Below are 15,457 nucleotides of genomic sequence, written 5' to 3'. Positions count from 1 at the left end.
GACCTACATGCCTGATTGCCTTATAAATTATAATTGTATGCATTTATTAAGTCGAAGGTGAAATGCAGATAAAATTTGAAGAGGATGTCTATTGTGTTATAAATTTAGAAATGGTATACGATTGAGATCAGTTTTTAAGTAAACAACATCAATGTTAAGTTTGATTATATTGGGGAAATTGAAGAGGAGTATCAAGGTTAAATAATAGAGTTGTGGACCATATAATGTCACAATCCACTAGTCATGTACTGATAGGGCATTATGTTTTGCCAGAATCCAAAAATGGCTTCATGTTAAGGAGCCTTGCTTCCATATACAAATAACATTAAAATATAGCTATTTTATATTTTCCCATTTAATTATCTCGTGGACCATTCATATATATGTGTCTATTTAATTCCCATTATTTATGCAAGTGTAGTTGGATTATAACTTGTTATAAGGCTGTGAATGGTAAAAAAACAATGTGGGAGATGAGTGATAGTGTGAAAAGAATCGGAAATGAGAATGAAATAAAGTGTGAGTTTCTCTGTTTATGTTATAATTTGATTGTTTTCTTGCATTTTGATTATTCTTTTAATAAACTAATTGCATTGGCTAATTACTAAACATTGTAATTGTAAGAATTCTCTGGCATGTTTCTTCATTCATGTAGTTTAATTTCTGTAGTTGAACTATGAGTCTCAGTCAAAGTTTAATACTCCATGTTTAACAAGTATATTTAATATGAATCTTAAATTAGTCAAATATTACTTTATAGCGTTTCATAACGTGTTGTGTGTATTATCGTGTGTCATAACTCATATAGTATAATGTTTATTTTGGTGCTATTTTTCTTATCTATGCACGAGATAGAGATTTTTTAAATTATTATTTTGGTATATGTTTAGATTATTTTCAAATTAAAAATATTATTGATAAATTTATTCTTGATTAAATATGAATGTTAAAACATAGAGGAGGTGGAAGCAACGTTAGTTTTTACAGACTTAAATACTTAAATGTGAAAGGTAGACTCCCTCCGTCCGTCCGCCAATAAATATCATATTTCACTTTTACCATATTTGATAAGTGAACCTTAGAGCATCCGCAATGGTCGGCTAGCGATCGGCTAGCCGATTCGTCGGGCTAGCCGATCGGCTAGCCGAACCATTGCAATCGGCGAGAACGAAATCGGCGAGCGGATCGGCGTGGACTGGCCGATCGCTCGTCGCTGGCCGAAGTGCTGGCCGATCGGCTAGCCGCCATTGTGGCGGCCCGATCGGCCAGCGCTATTTTTTATTTTTTATTTTTAATTCTTTTTTTAATTCTTTTTTTAATTTTTTTTAATTCTTTTTTTAAATTTTTTTTGTATTCTTTTTTTTAAATTTTTGAAAAACTATATAAACGCGATTTTCTCTATCTCTAAATTTCTGTACAAGAGCAACATCTAGCGATGGACAACAACAACTAGCCCAATACAAAATTAAGACCTAAAATAAAAACCCCCGTTCGGCTAGCGGCAAACTATAACGGATTCAAGGCATACTAACATTTTTTTATGTATTTTTTTAATAAATTAGTGAGGAGTAAAGTGGGGCGGTGGCTCGTGTGTGGAAGCCCGGATATTTTTTTATTATGCAATTTTTTTTATTTTTTTATTTTTAGTTAATGTACTTTTTTTTAAAAATAAAATTAATGAATTTTCCCGTATATGTCTCGTAAATTTAATTCGGTAATTTAATCGTGATTTTAATACCGTAAATGTATTATATTTTGAATTATTTTTATTACGGCTGGCCTAAATCTGATGTGGCAGGTGGATTTTTTAGTGTTGCTGACGTGGCAGGGGAGAGAATGGCTAGCCTATTGCTGGCCTATTGCTGGTCTATGTACCATTGCGGATGCTCTTACATTCCACTAACTCATAACACTCACATTTTATTATAAAACTAATATATAAAAGTATGTCACACATTCTACCAACTTCTCTACCTACTTTTCTTCATAAAGTCAAACAATTTCCAAAAAAACGTGTCGGTCAAATATGAGTCATTTAATGGCAGACGGAGGGAGTATATACAATGGAGTATCAGCGTGGGACTCCATATTACAATTACCTATCATACTATAAGAGATTTGTCGAGCATGTAAAGTATTCATAAAATTTAATATGTCGTGTATATAATCTGTACTTAAAAATTTGATTTTCCACAAACATTATAAGCCATACATCTAATTTAAAAAGTAATTGCACTTAACATATATAAGTATATAGATATGTGAGTGTACATACAATATACTAATAATAGTAATTAAAAATAAAAATATTAATCGAGTGAAACGAATTATTTTTCAGCCTCCCATAAAAAAATCATAGCCAGCTAACAGCGTATCATTTAAGGGTGTGTTTTTTTTGGCAAGGAGGCGAGTGAGTATATTAGTAGAATTAGGAATTGAAAGAGGCAAGACGTTAACTCTTTACCTACTTGTATGGTTTGCAGTAAATAATAGCAATAGCATCATAATTACTCTCCAAGTTTTTTTTACCATAAATATTAATCTATACCTATAGCTCTATCACTCTATACCCATATTGTACATATCTATTTATGTTTACCTATCTATACTTTTTCTGCAAGCTTTACTATTTTACATATGTACATAATGTTTCGTTATTAATGGAGTATTAAAGTTAGGACATCTTCATCAAATTTGATAATAATATACAACCCTTATTGATACCAATTTTCACTTTAGTCATAATTTTATGATCGTATTACAATAATACAACTCTGTGCAGTGATGGATCCATATTTTATCAGTTACTACTACAATTTATCACTTGAAGATATATACAAAGGGTTGCGTTAGTGTCCTTTTATAGAATGCGTTTGACTTTTAAAAATTACCAGTTGGCAGTCTTCTAATTTGGTGGATTAACTGATATATTTTGAACTTGTTTAAAAGTATTAAATTGGGTATTTAAGACTACGAGTCTCGAGCGTTTAAATTTATTAAATATTAACTCAGAGATTAGGTTGCTAATAAATTTATTTTTTACTGTTTGAATGTTTCTTGCACTCTGTTTTGATGTTTTCACTCATGGATTTGTTGAGTAGTTGTGTTGTTAAGCCTAACGTTGTTATTGAAGCGAAGGGAGTACTTTTTGTCTTTAAATTTATTATCTACTTAATATTTAATGATTTAAATGATCATTTATCCACTCATCAGATGAATAATATGTGCTACTCCGTACATGTATTTTATCAGAAAATAATTTCATAAAAATGCATTTGTTTGAATCAAGGAGCTTGTCATTGGAGTAGTATGTGATTGAATGTTGGTTATATTGTGTTAGTATATGTATTATTAATAATGAATTAAACAATTGTTAATTTTATTATAGAATATTAAAATGAGAGTAAAATGAAATAGTGGAATGCGGAACACATTTTCTAAATATATAAGTAAACTGAAAGTGTAATGACAGACAAATGTAAATAGAAATAAAAAAGTGAGAGAAAATTTGTATAGAAATTAAATTATTTTTGGTGGAAGGACTAAAATAGAAAAAAAATCTAATCATTTTTCATTGATAGATAAAATATATAAAATTATAACGTAAAAGCAATCTCTTGAATATAATTTGATGCGAGTAGAGTTCATATTATATGAGGCTTACCGGCTTAGAGCATCTCCAACTATTTACACAAAATCCAACTCATTTTAGTGTAAGTGTCACATCAAATATGATTTTACTCCAACCATTTATACGGGATTTATATGTCTTAGAATTTATATCATTATACGGGATAGCATTTATTTAGTTACATTGGAGTCCGTATAAATAAGCATCCTTGTAGCATGAGGCCTTGCTCCAAGCAAACGGTTCATTCACCATTGACCTAAATTTCTATGAAATAGTATGGAATGCCTTTCTCTAAGAATGTACGGTATTAATCAACAGTATTGGATATAGAAATTATATTACTTACATGTATGTGATGAGCAACTAATTCTCGTCCAATAATTTCGATTTCTTCTTATGAAGCCAGATGCCAAACATAAGTAAAAACTCGCTATATAACTAATGACAGTAAGCTACTTTTTTGAACTCTATTTATCTCAGTATGAGAGAATTAACATTTAGTGATATCCCAAAGGAGCTGGTGCCTCCCTCAACTCCTTCCCCTGATGATGAATATCCTGCGTAATAAAATGGAGTTTGTTACCGCGGTACTCTCATGGTTTCATAGTAGATAATGTTAAAGATATATAGTTTTGAAACTCACGGAAGCAAAATGGTTGACGTCACGGTGGTGAGCTTCATCAGCGCGGATGACAGTGATAACATCCTTGAGCGTTGCATTTTTGGGAAGTCTCCAGTAATCAATTGCAATGGCAGGTGCTGCAACATTCTCTATTGCACCACTCTCGATATCCTTCAAGTACTCGGTGTACGAATGTATGGCCTCTTCCTCTAGATAACCCACAATCCTGTGGGCCATTTTAGGTGACATTAAGTAGATTATGAAGAATCCATTGAAGAAGACGCCCTGAACAGTGAGGACCAGCAGCCGCTCGTACCACTTGGGCTTCACAAGTTCCACCATCGTCATCAGGTGCATCCTCTCATTCTCGGCTTCCTCAAGCAATGCTTTGATCCACCCCCCACTTTGCTGGAACTTACGCAGAGACCTAAGATGCAACAGCATTCCTCCCACCATACCAGGTACAGCAGCCACTGTTTCCAGCATCATTGCACGACACCCATACCGCCTCTGCAAATGCCATGCCATGTATCAGCTAAGATTAATAAATATATACCTGATGGCTACTCATATCCTCAAAATTAAGTTATACTCCTGCATTAACTTAGGTGGAAAAAAGAGCTACATTCGTAATGCCAATTAAATTCTAGAAACCCAAACCAAAGATGTATATAATCAAGTAACACCAGTAGTATCCATTAAATAAGCAGGGTCCTAAACTGAGGGTAACCAGTCTGACTAGAATTTTTCTCTAAATTCTACTCCATGTTTGCCAAGTTTAGAAGGTTGACAGAAGTTACAGAATCATAATATTACGCATATACTTGGAGTAAGCGCACAAGCTTCCTACAATATAAGGCATAAAGCATATCCAAGAGTTTTTTACTTCATGGGCTAATTTGAGTCGTGGCATATTTAAGCAATCTACTGAAACACCAATAAGAACTCTACTCAAGTCAAATTAATAAATACAGTAGACGATTTCCTGTAGTTCCCAGTGAGCATTATAATTCATGAAATTGGTGCAAATACGAGATGAAATTGCAGCAATGGGGCATGTATAATTACTTTGTGAACTGATTAAACTTTCTTGCTGCCTTTCACTCACAAATCATAACAAACTGAAGATTCTAATGCCCACACATTTCAGAAAACAGAGCATTTCCAGGAGAACGTCAACACCATGAAGGATCAGATAAAATAAAGGACAGCAAACCTTGAAAAACATATCCGTAGGGATTCTCAGAAGCTTCACAGTCCGATATGCTACTTTGTCAATGAATGTCCTTGGAACGTGGTGCTTGTGGAGATCAATTGATAAGTCTGCTGCATAAGTTTCCCATGGCTGCCAAATTGGAACGATTTCAGAAACCTCAACATCATATATTACAAGCTGAAATAAGATCTAAATACTAGAAGATGACAAAATTATTAGACTACTAAGATATTGTGATTGCTTATGCAGAATCTAGCATAACACAAACGCTGCATAATAAACTAACATAAAGCATTGTCCAAGTAACAAGAATGCCAAAATACTGATTGTCAGACCTGTCTTCTTTATCCCATGAAGTATTCAAATGAAACAATAGACTGTCTACAGTTTTTCCTATAGCAAATTAGCATAAAATGATTGTTTCTTTATTCTTCAATAGTATATCATATCTAGAATGGTAATAGTAGGAGGTAACACTTGCTTGGTGAAGCGGTGCGAAATCTCCAGGACCTGAGAATTGCTCCTAGCACCAAAAAATCACACATCGGAAGGAACTTGTGATGCCACCACATCCATGGATATACTAATCAAGTACCATTATTCTCATTATGTATCAGCACTGCAGTTGCAGCTTGCACCATGAATCCATGTCTCAGCAAACCGCACATTAGTGTGAGATACAGTTATATTTTATCCATCATCATAAAACAAGTTCCGAATTCTGATTTGAGACTGCATAAAAGTCATCTACCCTGATTCTACTAGGAATATGAATCATAGGTAACATCTGTTCCCCGAAACGAAAAAACTAAGCAGATTTCTAGATAACAAAAAAAGAACACGATTGCAATTCTCGCAAAACATGTAAAGTGGTAAATCAATTACAATGATTAAACTATACTTTATGGATAATCATAACCTCTGTAGCTTCTGGCTCATTGATAAAGCTGTAGCTTATAGCTCAAAACAAGGATCGGGGAACAATTTTGAGAAAAAACACTGAACACTAGCAGCATTTCATTAAAATCCAGACGGTAAGACACGCAAAGAGGTGTATCAATGATCAATTACAGTCACCCTAAGTCATCTGACAAATAATCGCAACAAAAAACACGAAATACGAGTAATAATTAATTACCATGAAACAGTTCCATGGCCACTCTGTGCCATCCTCCCTCGTAATCTTAGGTCTCGAAATTCCCCAATAGCTCGAAACCACCACGCTACCTTTCTCCGCCGGCAACTCGGTGTTCTCCACAGAAGATGAAGGCGGCGACGATGTAGGCTCCGCAGCCGAACTCATCATCCGCCTCCAGCCTACCAACACCGCGCTCAAACCTTCAACCTGCGAAAGCAAAGGCCTCCCCGACGCAGTCGCCACGTAGCAGCGGCAGTTACCGCCGGCTAGCGCGCGCCGCATGAGTGATCTGGCGAGCAAGTGGTTCATTTTTCACAGTTGGCACACACGAAATGTATGTCACTCAAAATATTTATTTTCTAGATTAATCTCTGCCGTTGCGGTTTCTATACTTTTATAAGGCGATTCGGTGGAGACAGATATAATTACGTGGCTGCAACTGAGTGGTTGGTGTATGTGGATATGATGAGATTATTCAGAAAGATGAGACATTGACTATGTATGACCCGATAATTCGGGAACCTACTCAGGTTTGTTTAAGAAGGCTATAGACATTAGTACTAGTATTTCTTCTCCTCCAAGTCTGATGGAAAAAGTAAATGTTGGTAGACGTGTGTGTAGTCCGGATTCGAATTATCTACCACTCAATTCTTCTATTTTATCCTATAGCATTATACACACTATATTTCGAATTAAAATTTGTCTTTATATCCTATTAAAATTTTCTACAAAGAACATAAAAAGCAAAGCATTCTACTATAATCTTGGTTTCATTTTTGGGTCACCACTAATGTGGCATGCGTTTGCACTCCTAAAGATAGTCCATAATTTTTTTTAAAGATAAATCGATAATTACATATGAGCATTTGAATTTTTTTTTAAGATAGTCGATAATTATATAGTACTACTATTTAACTTGTGATGGTTCTAATCTCAAGTCTATTAGATGAAAACGAAGTATCATATTAATACGTTGTACTAGTTCATTGTCAATATGATGTGCATGAGAGAAGATGTCATTTTTTTTACAATCAATATAATTAAACTCTAATTTCAGAAATGTCCCATTCCCATAGTACTTTTAAAATCCAGGAACTAAATTTGTCCGAAACCTAAAATAAGGACTGTTTATTTACTTCAATCTAATTTATAACACAAGGAGTAATTAACAAAGAAAATAAGAAACTTTTTCTTTCAAAAATTATTGTTCTTATACACTGCTGCACTAGCAACTTTTATTCTCTCCACGTGGCACGGAAAGAGAGATTACCGACAACCATGTCGAAATTTGTGTATCGTTAAACCCCTATCTTAAACCCTCTTTCTTGCTCAACAATTCTCTGCATAGAGTCAAAAACCGTCTCCTCAATTCGCTGACTCTAGTTTTCCATGTCGAACGCAGCCAACCCAAAGCTATGGGTGGTGATCGGCGTCGGCGTTGCCGGAGTATTAATCCTCGCGGAAGTCCATCGGCGTCGCCTCAAAGCCAGGAGCTCCGTCAAAGAAGATTTTGGAGCGTTTGTCGATAGGTTTCAGCTCCTTCCATTTCCTCATCCTCCGCCGCCCGCTGCTCCCCTCTCGCTCTCTGCTCTTACATTCGCGATCAATGACAAGTACTGTATATTACTATCATCAATTCTTCCTACATAATCTGCTCTGTTCTCATATTCCAATTAATAAATGCCTGATTGATGCTCATGCAAAATCTAGCTCATCAAAAAGCAATTGGGTGCTTTTAGTGCAAATTATGTTGCTAAAAACTCTTAACTCTTCTTTCATGTGGAATCCTTGACTTGTTTTTGTTGTGTAGTATCGATGTTAAAGGCTACGTGACTGGTCATGGGAGTGCTGATTGGAAGAGGATGCAAGCAGCCGCGGAAAAAACAGCATTGGTTGTAACAACAATGCTAAGAAATGGGGCGACTTGTGTGGGCAAGACAGTCATGGGCGAACTTGGTTTTGGGTATTAGCTTTTTACCTGACTCTTATTCTTCTTTTGATATCTGATTCAATTTCAAATGAATTGATGCCAAGGAATGTGCTTGATTCATACGGTATGCTTGGATTATTGTAAAAGCCAATAATTAATTATTGCTGTTGGATAATGATTAAAGGATATTAGGGGAAAATAAAAGTTATGGAACCCCAGTAAATCCTCAATATCCTTGTCATTTTCCTGGTGGCTCTGCAAGTGGTTCTGCAGCGGCTGTTGCAGCCCGCATAGTAGATTTTTCTCTGGGTACGTTCTTTTATTTCCTTCGATTTACATCACTTATATCACCAAGTCTTTTGTTTTTTTGGCTCTTAGAATATATCTACATGTGTGTCTCTCTCTGTGTGTGTATAAGAACCATGTTGTTGATGAGCTACTTATTGTCTTATTGGTATTTTGGACATCACATTGTCTCCATTTTCTGGGTAACTGCAGAGACTTATGTCCACTTAAATTAGTACTACTATGGTTTATATTCTAAAAATATGTAATTTGTTGTAGGTACTGATACAACTGGTTGCATAAGGATTCCAGCATCATTTTGTGGCATTATTGGATTCAGGCCCTCTCATGGTACTGTATCTACAATTGGGGTGTCACCAAATTCTCAAAGCTTAGACACTATCGGTATGAAGCCTGCTATGTTTAGAAAACTGCCATTTCATCATTGGTTGCAGTTTCTGTTTGAATCATTGTAGTCCTCATTCATGATTACTTTGTGGGGATGGATTTAAGAATTACTATGTTATCTTCTATAACAACATGATAATGTTAACAACTCTGTTCATGAAAATTTATAATAATAGCATCGCTGCTTCAGGATGCTTGGCATCTGATCCACTGGTTTTGCATCGCTTGGGACATGCTCTACTTCAATTAAGTCCACTGGAGCCTAAGAGGACAAGAAGCATATTAATAGCTGATGATCTGTTCCAGCTTTCTAAGGTCCCTGTGCAGAAGGCAGTTTATGTTATTAGCAAAACAGTAGAGGCGTTATCTAGCTGTGAGTTCCATATTTTGCAATTATCTACTCGCGAACTTCTTCCATATCAAATTTTAGACAGAATATTTTGGTGAAGTTTTAAATATCATTGTTAGTATTTCCCTTTGAAATTATAGACTTTTACGTAATTAATACTCTAGTTTAAGTAGCTATACTTTCTTTTATGTTAACTTTTGCAGACCAGACACCTAAGCATATTAATTTCGGGCAGTACATCGCTTCACATGTTCCAAGCCTAAAAATTTTCTCCGAGGATTCGGCAGGGCTGCAAAATGGAATATCCACTTTGAGAGCACTGTCTTCTGTAATGCTTTTACTACAGAGGTATTGCTAAATGCATGATTTTTTTTTCAAAACCAGTCTGACTATGATATCTCGATCCACCTGCCAGAAAATGCTCATAGCTTATAATTATGTCACTTCTATCTGCAGCTTATTTAGCAAAATTCTTTTCATCTTCTAAAGAAGGCTGAGAAGGAAAAGTTCATTTTGTTAGGACACCGGATTGGCCTTAAATTCAGTTGCCGCATTACTTTTAGATTTTGTAGTTTAGTTTTTAAATCAGGCTTATTGTATTTCAGACATGAGTTCAAAACAAATCATGAAGATTGGATTAGATCAGTCAAACCAAAATTAGGCACTGATGTCTCGCAACGTGTTTGGGGAGCAATAAATACGGTCCAGGAGAATGTCAAGAGTCTATATAAAGTCAGAATGGAAATGCGAGCAGCTCTAAAGAGCCTCTTAAAGGTAAAAACTACTATTTGCAAGCCAGCTGATTGCTTTTCCATCTAAGAAGTGATGGAGATATCTATGATTATTTTGGACATATTTGCCATTGATGTATTGATGCTTTCTAGATTAATACGTAATATAGTGAATACTGTGCGTTCATTTGCATGATCCATGTTAGAGTTTTGTTAATAATAGATGCTTGAAGTTGTAAAGTGCAAACAATTATGCCAATTTTGTTGTTTGAAGTTGTGTTTTATCTAACTGGTTTTTATTTGTATGCTCAACTTTTAAGGATGATGGGATATTAATAACTCCAACAGTAGCTGATCCTCCACCCAGGCTAAACTCAAAAAAGGGTCTGCGAGTAGAGTTTTACGACAGAATGTTTTATTTGTTGAGCATTGCAAGTATGTCAGGAGGTTGTCAGGTAACTAATTTTCCAAGTTTCAGATGCTTCTTGATGTTCCTATCTATCTAACCTTCCCAGATGACGTTTGTCTGGTTTATCTATCTGTCATTCTCTCTCCCACCTGACAATTTGGTCTATCTTGTTTTCTGATGTTCAGGTTACCATTCCATTTGGGACACATGATGATAGTCCGGTTTCTATATCATTTATTTCATCTCATGGAAGTGATAAATTCCTGCTTGATACTGTTTTGGACATGTATCCAACTCTTCAGGATGTAGTAGGTACTATTTCTAGCTCCTTACCGTTACCATATATTAATGGTAACATGGATGCTGCTGAGCTTGTAAAAGAAAAGGTTCATTCTCTTAACTTACTTTTGTGTTTGATGCACCCAAATTCCATTTTTCTTCTTCTGCATCAGTCTTGTCTCTAATAATTTTTGTCGTATACTCCCTCCGTCCCATAGAAATAGGCCATTTGAGATCGGCACGGGTTTTAATGTATAATTGGTAAAGTAAGAGAGAAGGAGAAAAAGTAGTTGAAATTGTGTAGTGGATTGTGGGGTCCATAAATGATAAAGGAAAAAGGAGAAAAAGGTTTCCATAAATGGATATGGACTATTTCAATGGAATGGACGAAAAAGGAAATATGGCTTATTTCTATGGGACCGGGAGTATGATGCATGCTTATCATACTTAAATACTCGTAACTTCCCTATTTCTCTTTTTTATCTATACTCTTCTTTATTTATATGTCATTTGGGGATTATTTCCATGTTGCAGGGGAATGCTTTTTATAAAGGTAAGCAGTGGAACAAGGCTGCAAGTTACTACACACAGGCGATAGAACTGAACAAATCAAATGCAACATATTATTGCAACCGGGCAGCTGCCTTTTTGGAGTTGGGATGGTGTGATTCTTCATGTACTTGGTTTGTTGTAGTCTGCATGATGTTTTACTGTTGAATTTATCTTCTAATACAGATATTTATGCAGTTTCCAAAAAGCTGAAGAGGATTGCAGCAAAGCAATTTCTCTGGATAAGAAGGTGAGAGCTAGATTTGTTATGCTTAGGACTTTGAATGTTGGCAGATGGGTCAATGTATGTGTCATTTTACGTTTTTCCATGTAAAATGCAGAATGTAAAGGCCTATCTAAGACGTGGAGCCGCTAGAGAATCACTGGGCTTACACAGGGAGGCTCTTCAAGGTTTGGCAACCAACTCATCAACCTTCACATTTGCTGTATACTAGTATGTTTTACATGTTCACGGCATTCACTTCCCGGTCATAGTTGTTGATGTTCATTTCATTGCCTCTTGTAGCTACCTTGTAAAGGATCATATTCTTAATTTTATATCATTAGTTTTATAATCCAAATACCTAGATCTCCATATATTAAACTGACTAAAGGATTAGAGTATAATTTTATTTTTAGCTGTTTCTTTTTCTTTGTTTGTTGATGGTTAAACCAACAGATTTCAAGCACGCACTTGTTTTGGAGCCTCAGAATAAGGCTGCTGGCGAAGCTGAGGAGAGACTGCTAAAATTGATCCGCTGAGGCTATAGAAGTTTTATCCGATTACTCGTGGGAATATTAGTGTTGATTCTTTCACGGAGGTCAAAGCGTATAAATTCTGATGAAGATTATGTATCGGTTTAAGTTTAGAAAATTCTGATCGAGCATATAATGAATGGGGCTTGATTAGTTTATAAATTTTGGTCATTCCTGCAATTATTTACATAGTTTTAAGTGGATTGATTAACTTTCTGTTTAAGTGTCGATTTACAGTGTTTTTTCTGTTTGATGTATGCATAAATAAAAGAGGAAAATAGTTTGAGAGACAAATGTGTATATAATGTCAGCAGAAATGACAAAAAAAACAACCTATGTTTTCCTACAATATTCGTTATATCAATAGAAAGTTGAGAGTTGAAAGTTGTTGAGAGGTTGAGGAGGCATTTGTGCATCCAAGTACGTCTTAAGGACAATGATCCCTTTCTTGTAGGCTGGCTCAAATACGGCTGCTCTTTTTTATAAAAAAAAAAGGCTCATAAAAATAAATTTACACACAATTAAACAAAAAAATTGTGTTGTTGACCTGCAAGATGAATCTTCCGCCAGAAAAAAAAAAATGAGAAAAAAATCCGACCTGCCGGATTCGAACCAGCGACCTAAGGATTTCAGGCAACAACTACAGTCCTCCGCTCTACCAACTGAGCTAAGGTCGGATGGTATTTACAATTCAATAGAATAGATATATAAACAAATATAAAACAACTCAAGGGGAGCAGCCAGCCGCCAGCGGATCCATACGCCAAACAAACTAAAATGTCAATTACTAATATTATAATTCCGGTATGCCAAAACTGCATAATAAGTTATTTACGTATGAATTGACTCTGGCAGTATGTATCCACATGACCATGGAAACAAGGGATACATCATGTAGTTGTACCTCAATTTTTGTTTAGTGTTGGATTTGAATGCACATGATTCCTTCTGGGTATTTGTTACACGTCAATCATTTACATTGGAACCGACTAATGCAATGCAAAATTGGCTTGTAAATATTCTCTTTACTTCGAATATTAATGATTTTACATAGTCGGTACACTAGGATATTCCCTGAGGTAAAATTACTTTTATTTTTTTTTATCGTTCCTCGATTTGGAGTGATCATCCACTTCATACTTGTGATCACTGAATAAAAAGAAATTTTGGAACTAATTGCAATGTTTTGAAAGTTAAATCTAACCTTTGGCTCTAGAATAGAAACACAAGACATAGCTCATTTTTCATTAATCAATCAACAAACAATGTGCTTACAATATTATTTCTTCAAAGAAACTAGAAAACGAAATCATAACCAAAATCCAAGATACGTTAATCATTAATGCAAGAGCTCTTCCTTGATAAATTTGTGCAAATTCAAAAAGGAAGAGCCATGAGGCGCAGCAGCCTCCTCTGCTTTCCTCTTCCACTCCAAAGCATTCCTCTTCATCTCCTTTCCCTTATCCCCATCCATCATCTCTCTCACCAGCAACTCCACCTCATCTCTCTTCACATTGTTGTCAATCTCCATCCCCGTCCCCCACTCCACGCAGCTGTACCGACAATTCGTCTGCTGCTCCGCGAAGAAAGGCCAGCATATAACCGGCACCCCGCCCACCACGCTCTCCAGAGTGGAGTTCCACCCCGCATGCGTCAAAAACCCCCCAATGGCCGGGTGGCTCAGCACCTGCTCCTGCGGGCACCAGCTCAGCAGCATGCTTCTATCCTTGGTCTCCGCCACGAACTCAGCAGGAAGCATGGCTGACTCCCCGGCCACGATATCCGGCCTAATGATCCACAGGAATGGCTTCTTGCTGTTGGCCAGCCCCCAGGCGAACTCGGTCATTTGATCAGCGGTCATGACGGTGATGCTGCCGAAGTTGACGTAGACTACTGACTGGGGCGCCATGGTGTGGAGCCACTCGATGCATTCGGCCTCCTCTTTCCAGAGGCTGGAAGTGAAGGGCTTCAGGGTGTCGTCGTGGATGTGGTTCATCATCAGCTGCAGAGGGCCTACGGTGTAGACACTCGGGAACCGGGCTGAGAGTGCGCAGAGAACGTCGTGCTCCAGGGAGTCGAAGGTGTTGAGGATCAAGGCTTTGGCTCTTGGGATTGCGGCGGCTTCTTGGATCAGGAATTGGAGCATGGTGTCTTCGCTATCTGTGGTTCTGATGAAACTTGGCATGTCGCGTAGTCTCATGTTTTTCATTCCTGGAATCCAGTCGATTCTTGTCTCCAGATACCCGTCTGTCACTTGGCTCATATCTGCATGTATGTAGAGGAGTTTGATAAAAAAAAAAGAAAAAGAAAGATAAATAAACAAAACACGATAAACAATACAGTAGTACTATTTTTTTTGTTATATGACTGTCCATGCGTTCGTTGCATTGTAAATTAGTACTAATACTTCATCTTATAGTCTCATATTGACTCAGCTCAAATTTGAAGAAATTGCTTAACTTTATGAAGGAAAATCGATGGAAATAATTAGTAGAATGTGAGTTCCAATTAGTGTGATGATTTATTGGATTATGGTCTTCATACTAAAAATGGAAAAAATAAATAAGACTTGAAATTGAAATAAGAAATAGAGGAATTAATATACCTTGAAGAGGTGTATATCCCTTCTCCACGAGATCCTTATAGTGCACATACGCCAGGAGACCGCAGGCGCTGGTGGTCCAGAACAGCACCTCAGGCAGCCCCAACCGCTCCGCCGCCTTCAGCGTGAAGCTCATGACGCCGTCGGAGACGATGCAGCTGACCGGAGGAACCCCCGCGCCGGATGCGTTGAGCTTGGCGATGAGGTCGCAGAAGGGCTCCAAGCAGGTGGTGGTGGTGGAGACGCAGAGCGAGGGAATGTCCTGAGTGGCGTCGGCATCGGAGGGCGGCAGCCCGTCGAGGATGGTCTCGAAGCGGAAGTCGGGCAGGCCGGCGACTGCGGAGGGGCCGCGGGAGTTGATGAGGCGGCGGTGGTTGTACTCGGTGTTGACGAAGGTGACGAAGAAGCCGCTGTGGTGGAGGAGCTTGGCTAACTTGAGCATGGGGTTGACGTGGCCCTGCGCCGGGTAGGGTATGCACACCACGTGGGGTTTCGATTCGATTTTCCAAATGGAACCCATGGCTTAATTACTTGATACAATATTACAATTGA

The 15,457-nt window shown here is 37.1% G+C and overlaps 3 protein-coding genes and 1 non-coding gene across 4 annotated transcripts; 1 reads left to right on the top strand and 3 right to left on the bottom strand.

Moving 5' to 3' along the window:
* Positions 1 to 3,938: 3,938 nt before the first annotated feature.
* Positions 3,939 to 6,978, bottom strand: LOC125220711 (ubiquinol oxidase, mitochondrial-like). The gene is made up of 4 exons (XM_048122862.2): positions 6,608 to 6,978; positions 5,470 to 5,598; positions 4,275 to 4,763; positions 3,939 to 4,188 (listed from the first exon to the last, which is right to left on the bottom strand). The coding sequence occupies exons 1-4, from the start codon at positions 6,914 to 6,916 to the stop codon at positions 4,129 to 4,131; spliced, it is 987 nt and encodes a 328-aa protein (XP_047978819.1). The 5' UTR covers positions 6,917 to 6,978; the 3' UTR covers positions 3,939 to 4,128.
* A 921-nt stretch (positions 6,979 to 7,899) lies between these two features.
* On the top strand, positions 7,900 to 12,519 carry LOC125220710 (outer envelope protein 64, mitochondrial-like). The gene is made up of 13 exons (XM_048122859.2): positions 7,900 to 8,220; positions 8,418 to 8,570; positions 8,722 to 8,846; positions 9,102 to 9,227; positions 9,421 to 9,603; positions 9,783 to 9,927; positions 10,185 to 10,353; positions 10,631 to 10,765; positions 10,905 to 11,105; positions 11,533 to 11,660; positions 11,746 to 11,797; positions 11,889 to 11,958; positions 12,227 to 12,519. Exons 1-13 carry the CDS (start codon positions 7,997 to 7,999, stop codon positions 12,307 to 12,309), a joined length of 1,794 nt encoding a protein of 597 aa, XP_047978816.2. The 5' UTR covers positions 7,900 to 7,996; the 3' UTR covers positions 12,310 to 12,519.
* A 376-nt stretch (positions 12,520 to 12,895) lies between these two features.
* Positions 12,896 to 12,980, bottom strand: TRNAY-GUA (transfer RNA tyrosine (anticodon GUA)). The gene is given in 2 exon segments: positions 12,896 to 12,931; positions 12,944 to 12,980. It is a non-coding gene; the product is annotated as a tRNA-Tyr (tRNA).
* Positions 12,981 to 13,521: 541 nt separating this feature from the next.
* Positions 13,522 to 15,457, bottom strand: LOC125219433 (7-deoxyloganetin glucosyltransferase-like). Its single transcript, XM_048121407.2, has 2 exons — positions 14,909 to 15,457; positions 13,522 to 14,568 (listed from the first exon to the last, which is right to left on the bottom strand). Exons 1-2 carry the CDS (start codon positions 15,423 to 15,425, stop codon positions 13,643 to 13,645), a joined length of 1,443 nt encoding a protein of 480 aa, XP_047977364.2. The 5' UTR covers positions 15,426 to 15,457; the 3' UTR covers positions 13,522 to 13,642.

Source organism: Salvia hispanica, chromosome 1 (assembly GCF_029641045.1).
Source record: "Salvia hispanica isolate PSC_SH4W2 chromosome 1, Shi_PSC_v1, whole genome shotgun sequence".
In the NCBI taxonomy this organism is placed as follows: Eukaryota; Viridiplantae; Streptophyta; class Magnoliopsida; order Lamiales; family Lamiaceae; genus Salvia; species Salvia hispanica.
This window is presented reverse-complemented; position numbering and strand designations above follow the sequence as displayed.

Bases quoted from the DNA above. Each gene is read 5' to 3' on its own strand.
- LOC125220710 (XM_048122859.2), top strand. From the start codon at position 7,997: ATGTCGAACGCAGCCAACCCAAAGCTATGGGTGGTGATCGGCGTCGGC. The intron at 8,221-8,417 runs GTACTGTATATT...TTTGTTGTGTAG, and splicing joins ACATTCGCGATCAATGACAA to TATCGATGTTAAAGGCTACG. The intron at 9,928-10,184 runs GTATTGCTAAAT...ATTGTATTTCAG, and splicing joins GTAATGCTTTTACTACAGAG to ACATGAGTTCAAAACAAATC.
- LOC125219433 (XM_048121407.2), bottom strand. From the start codon at position 15,425: ATGGGTTCCATTTGGAAAATCGAATCGAAACCCCACGTGGTGTGCATA. The intron at 14,569-14,908 runs GTATATTAATTC...ACATACATGCAG, and splicing joins GGGATATACACCTCTTCAAG to ATATGAGCCAAGTGACAGAC.
- LOC125220711 (XM_048122862.2), bottom strand. From the start codon at position 6,916: ATGAACCACTTGCTCGCCAGATCACTCATGCGGCGCGCGCTAGCCGGC. The intron at 5,599-6,607 runs GTAATTAATTAT...CCAATTTGGCAG, and splicing joins GGCCATGGAACTGTTTCATG to CCATGGGAAACTTATGCAGC. The intron at 4,189-4,274 runs GTGAGTTTCAAA...TTTATTACGCAG, and splicing joins ACGTCAACCATTTTGCTTCC to GATATTCATCATCAGGGGAA.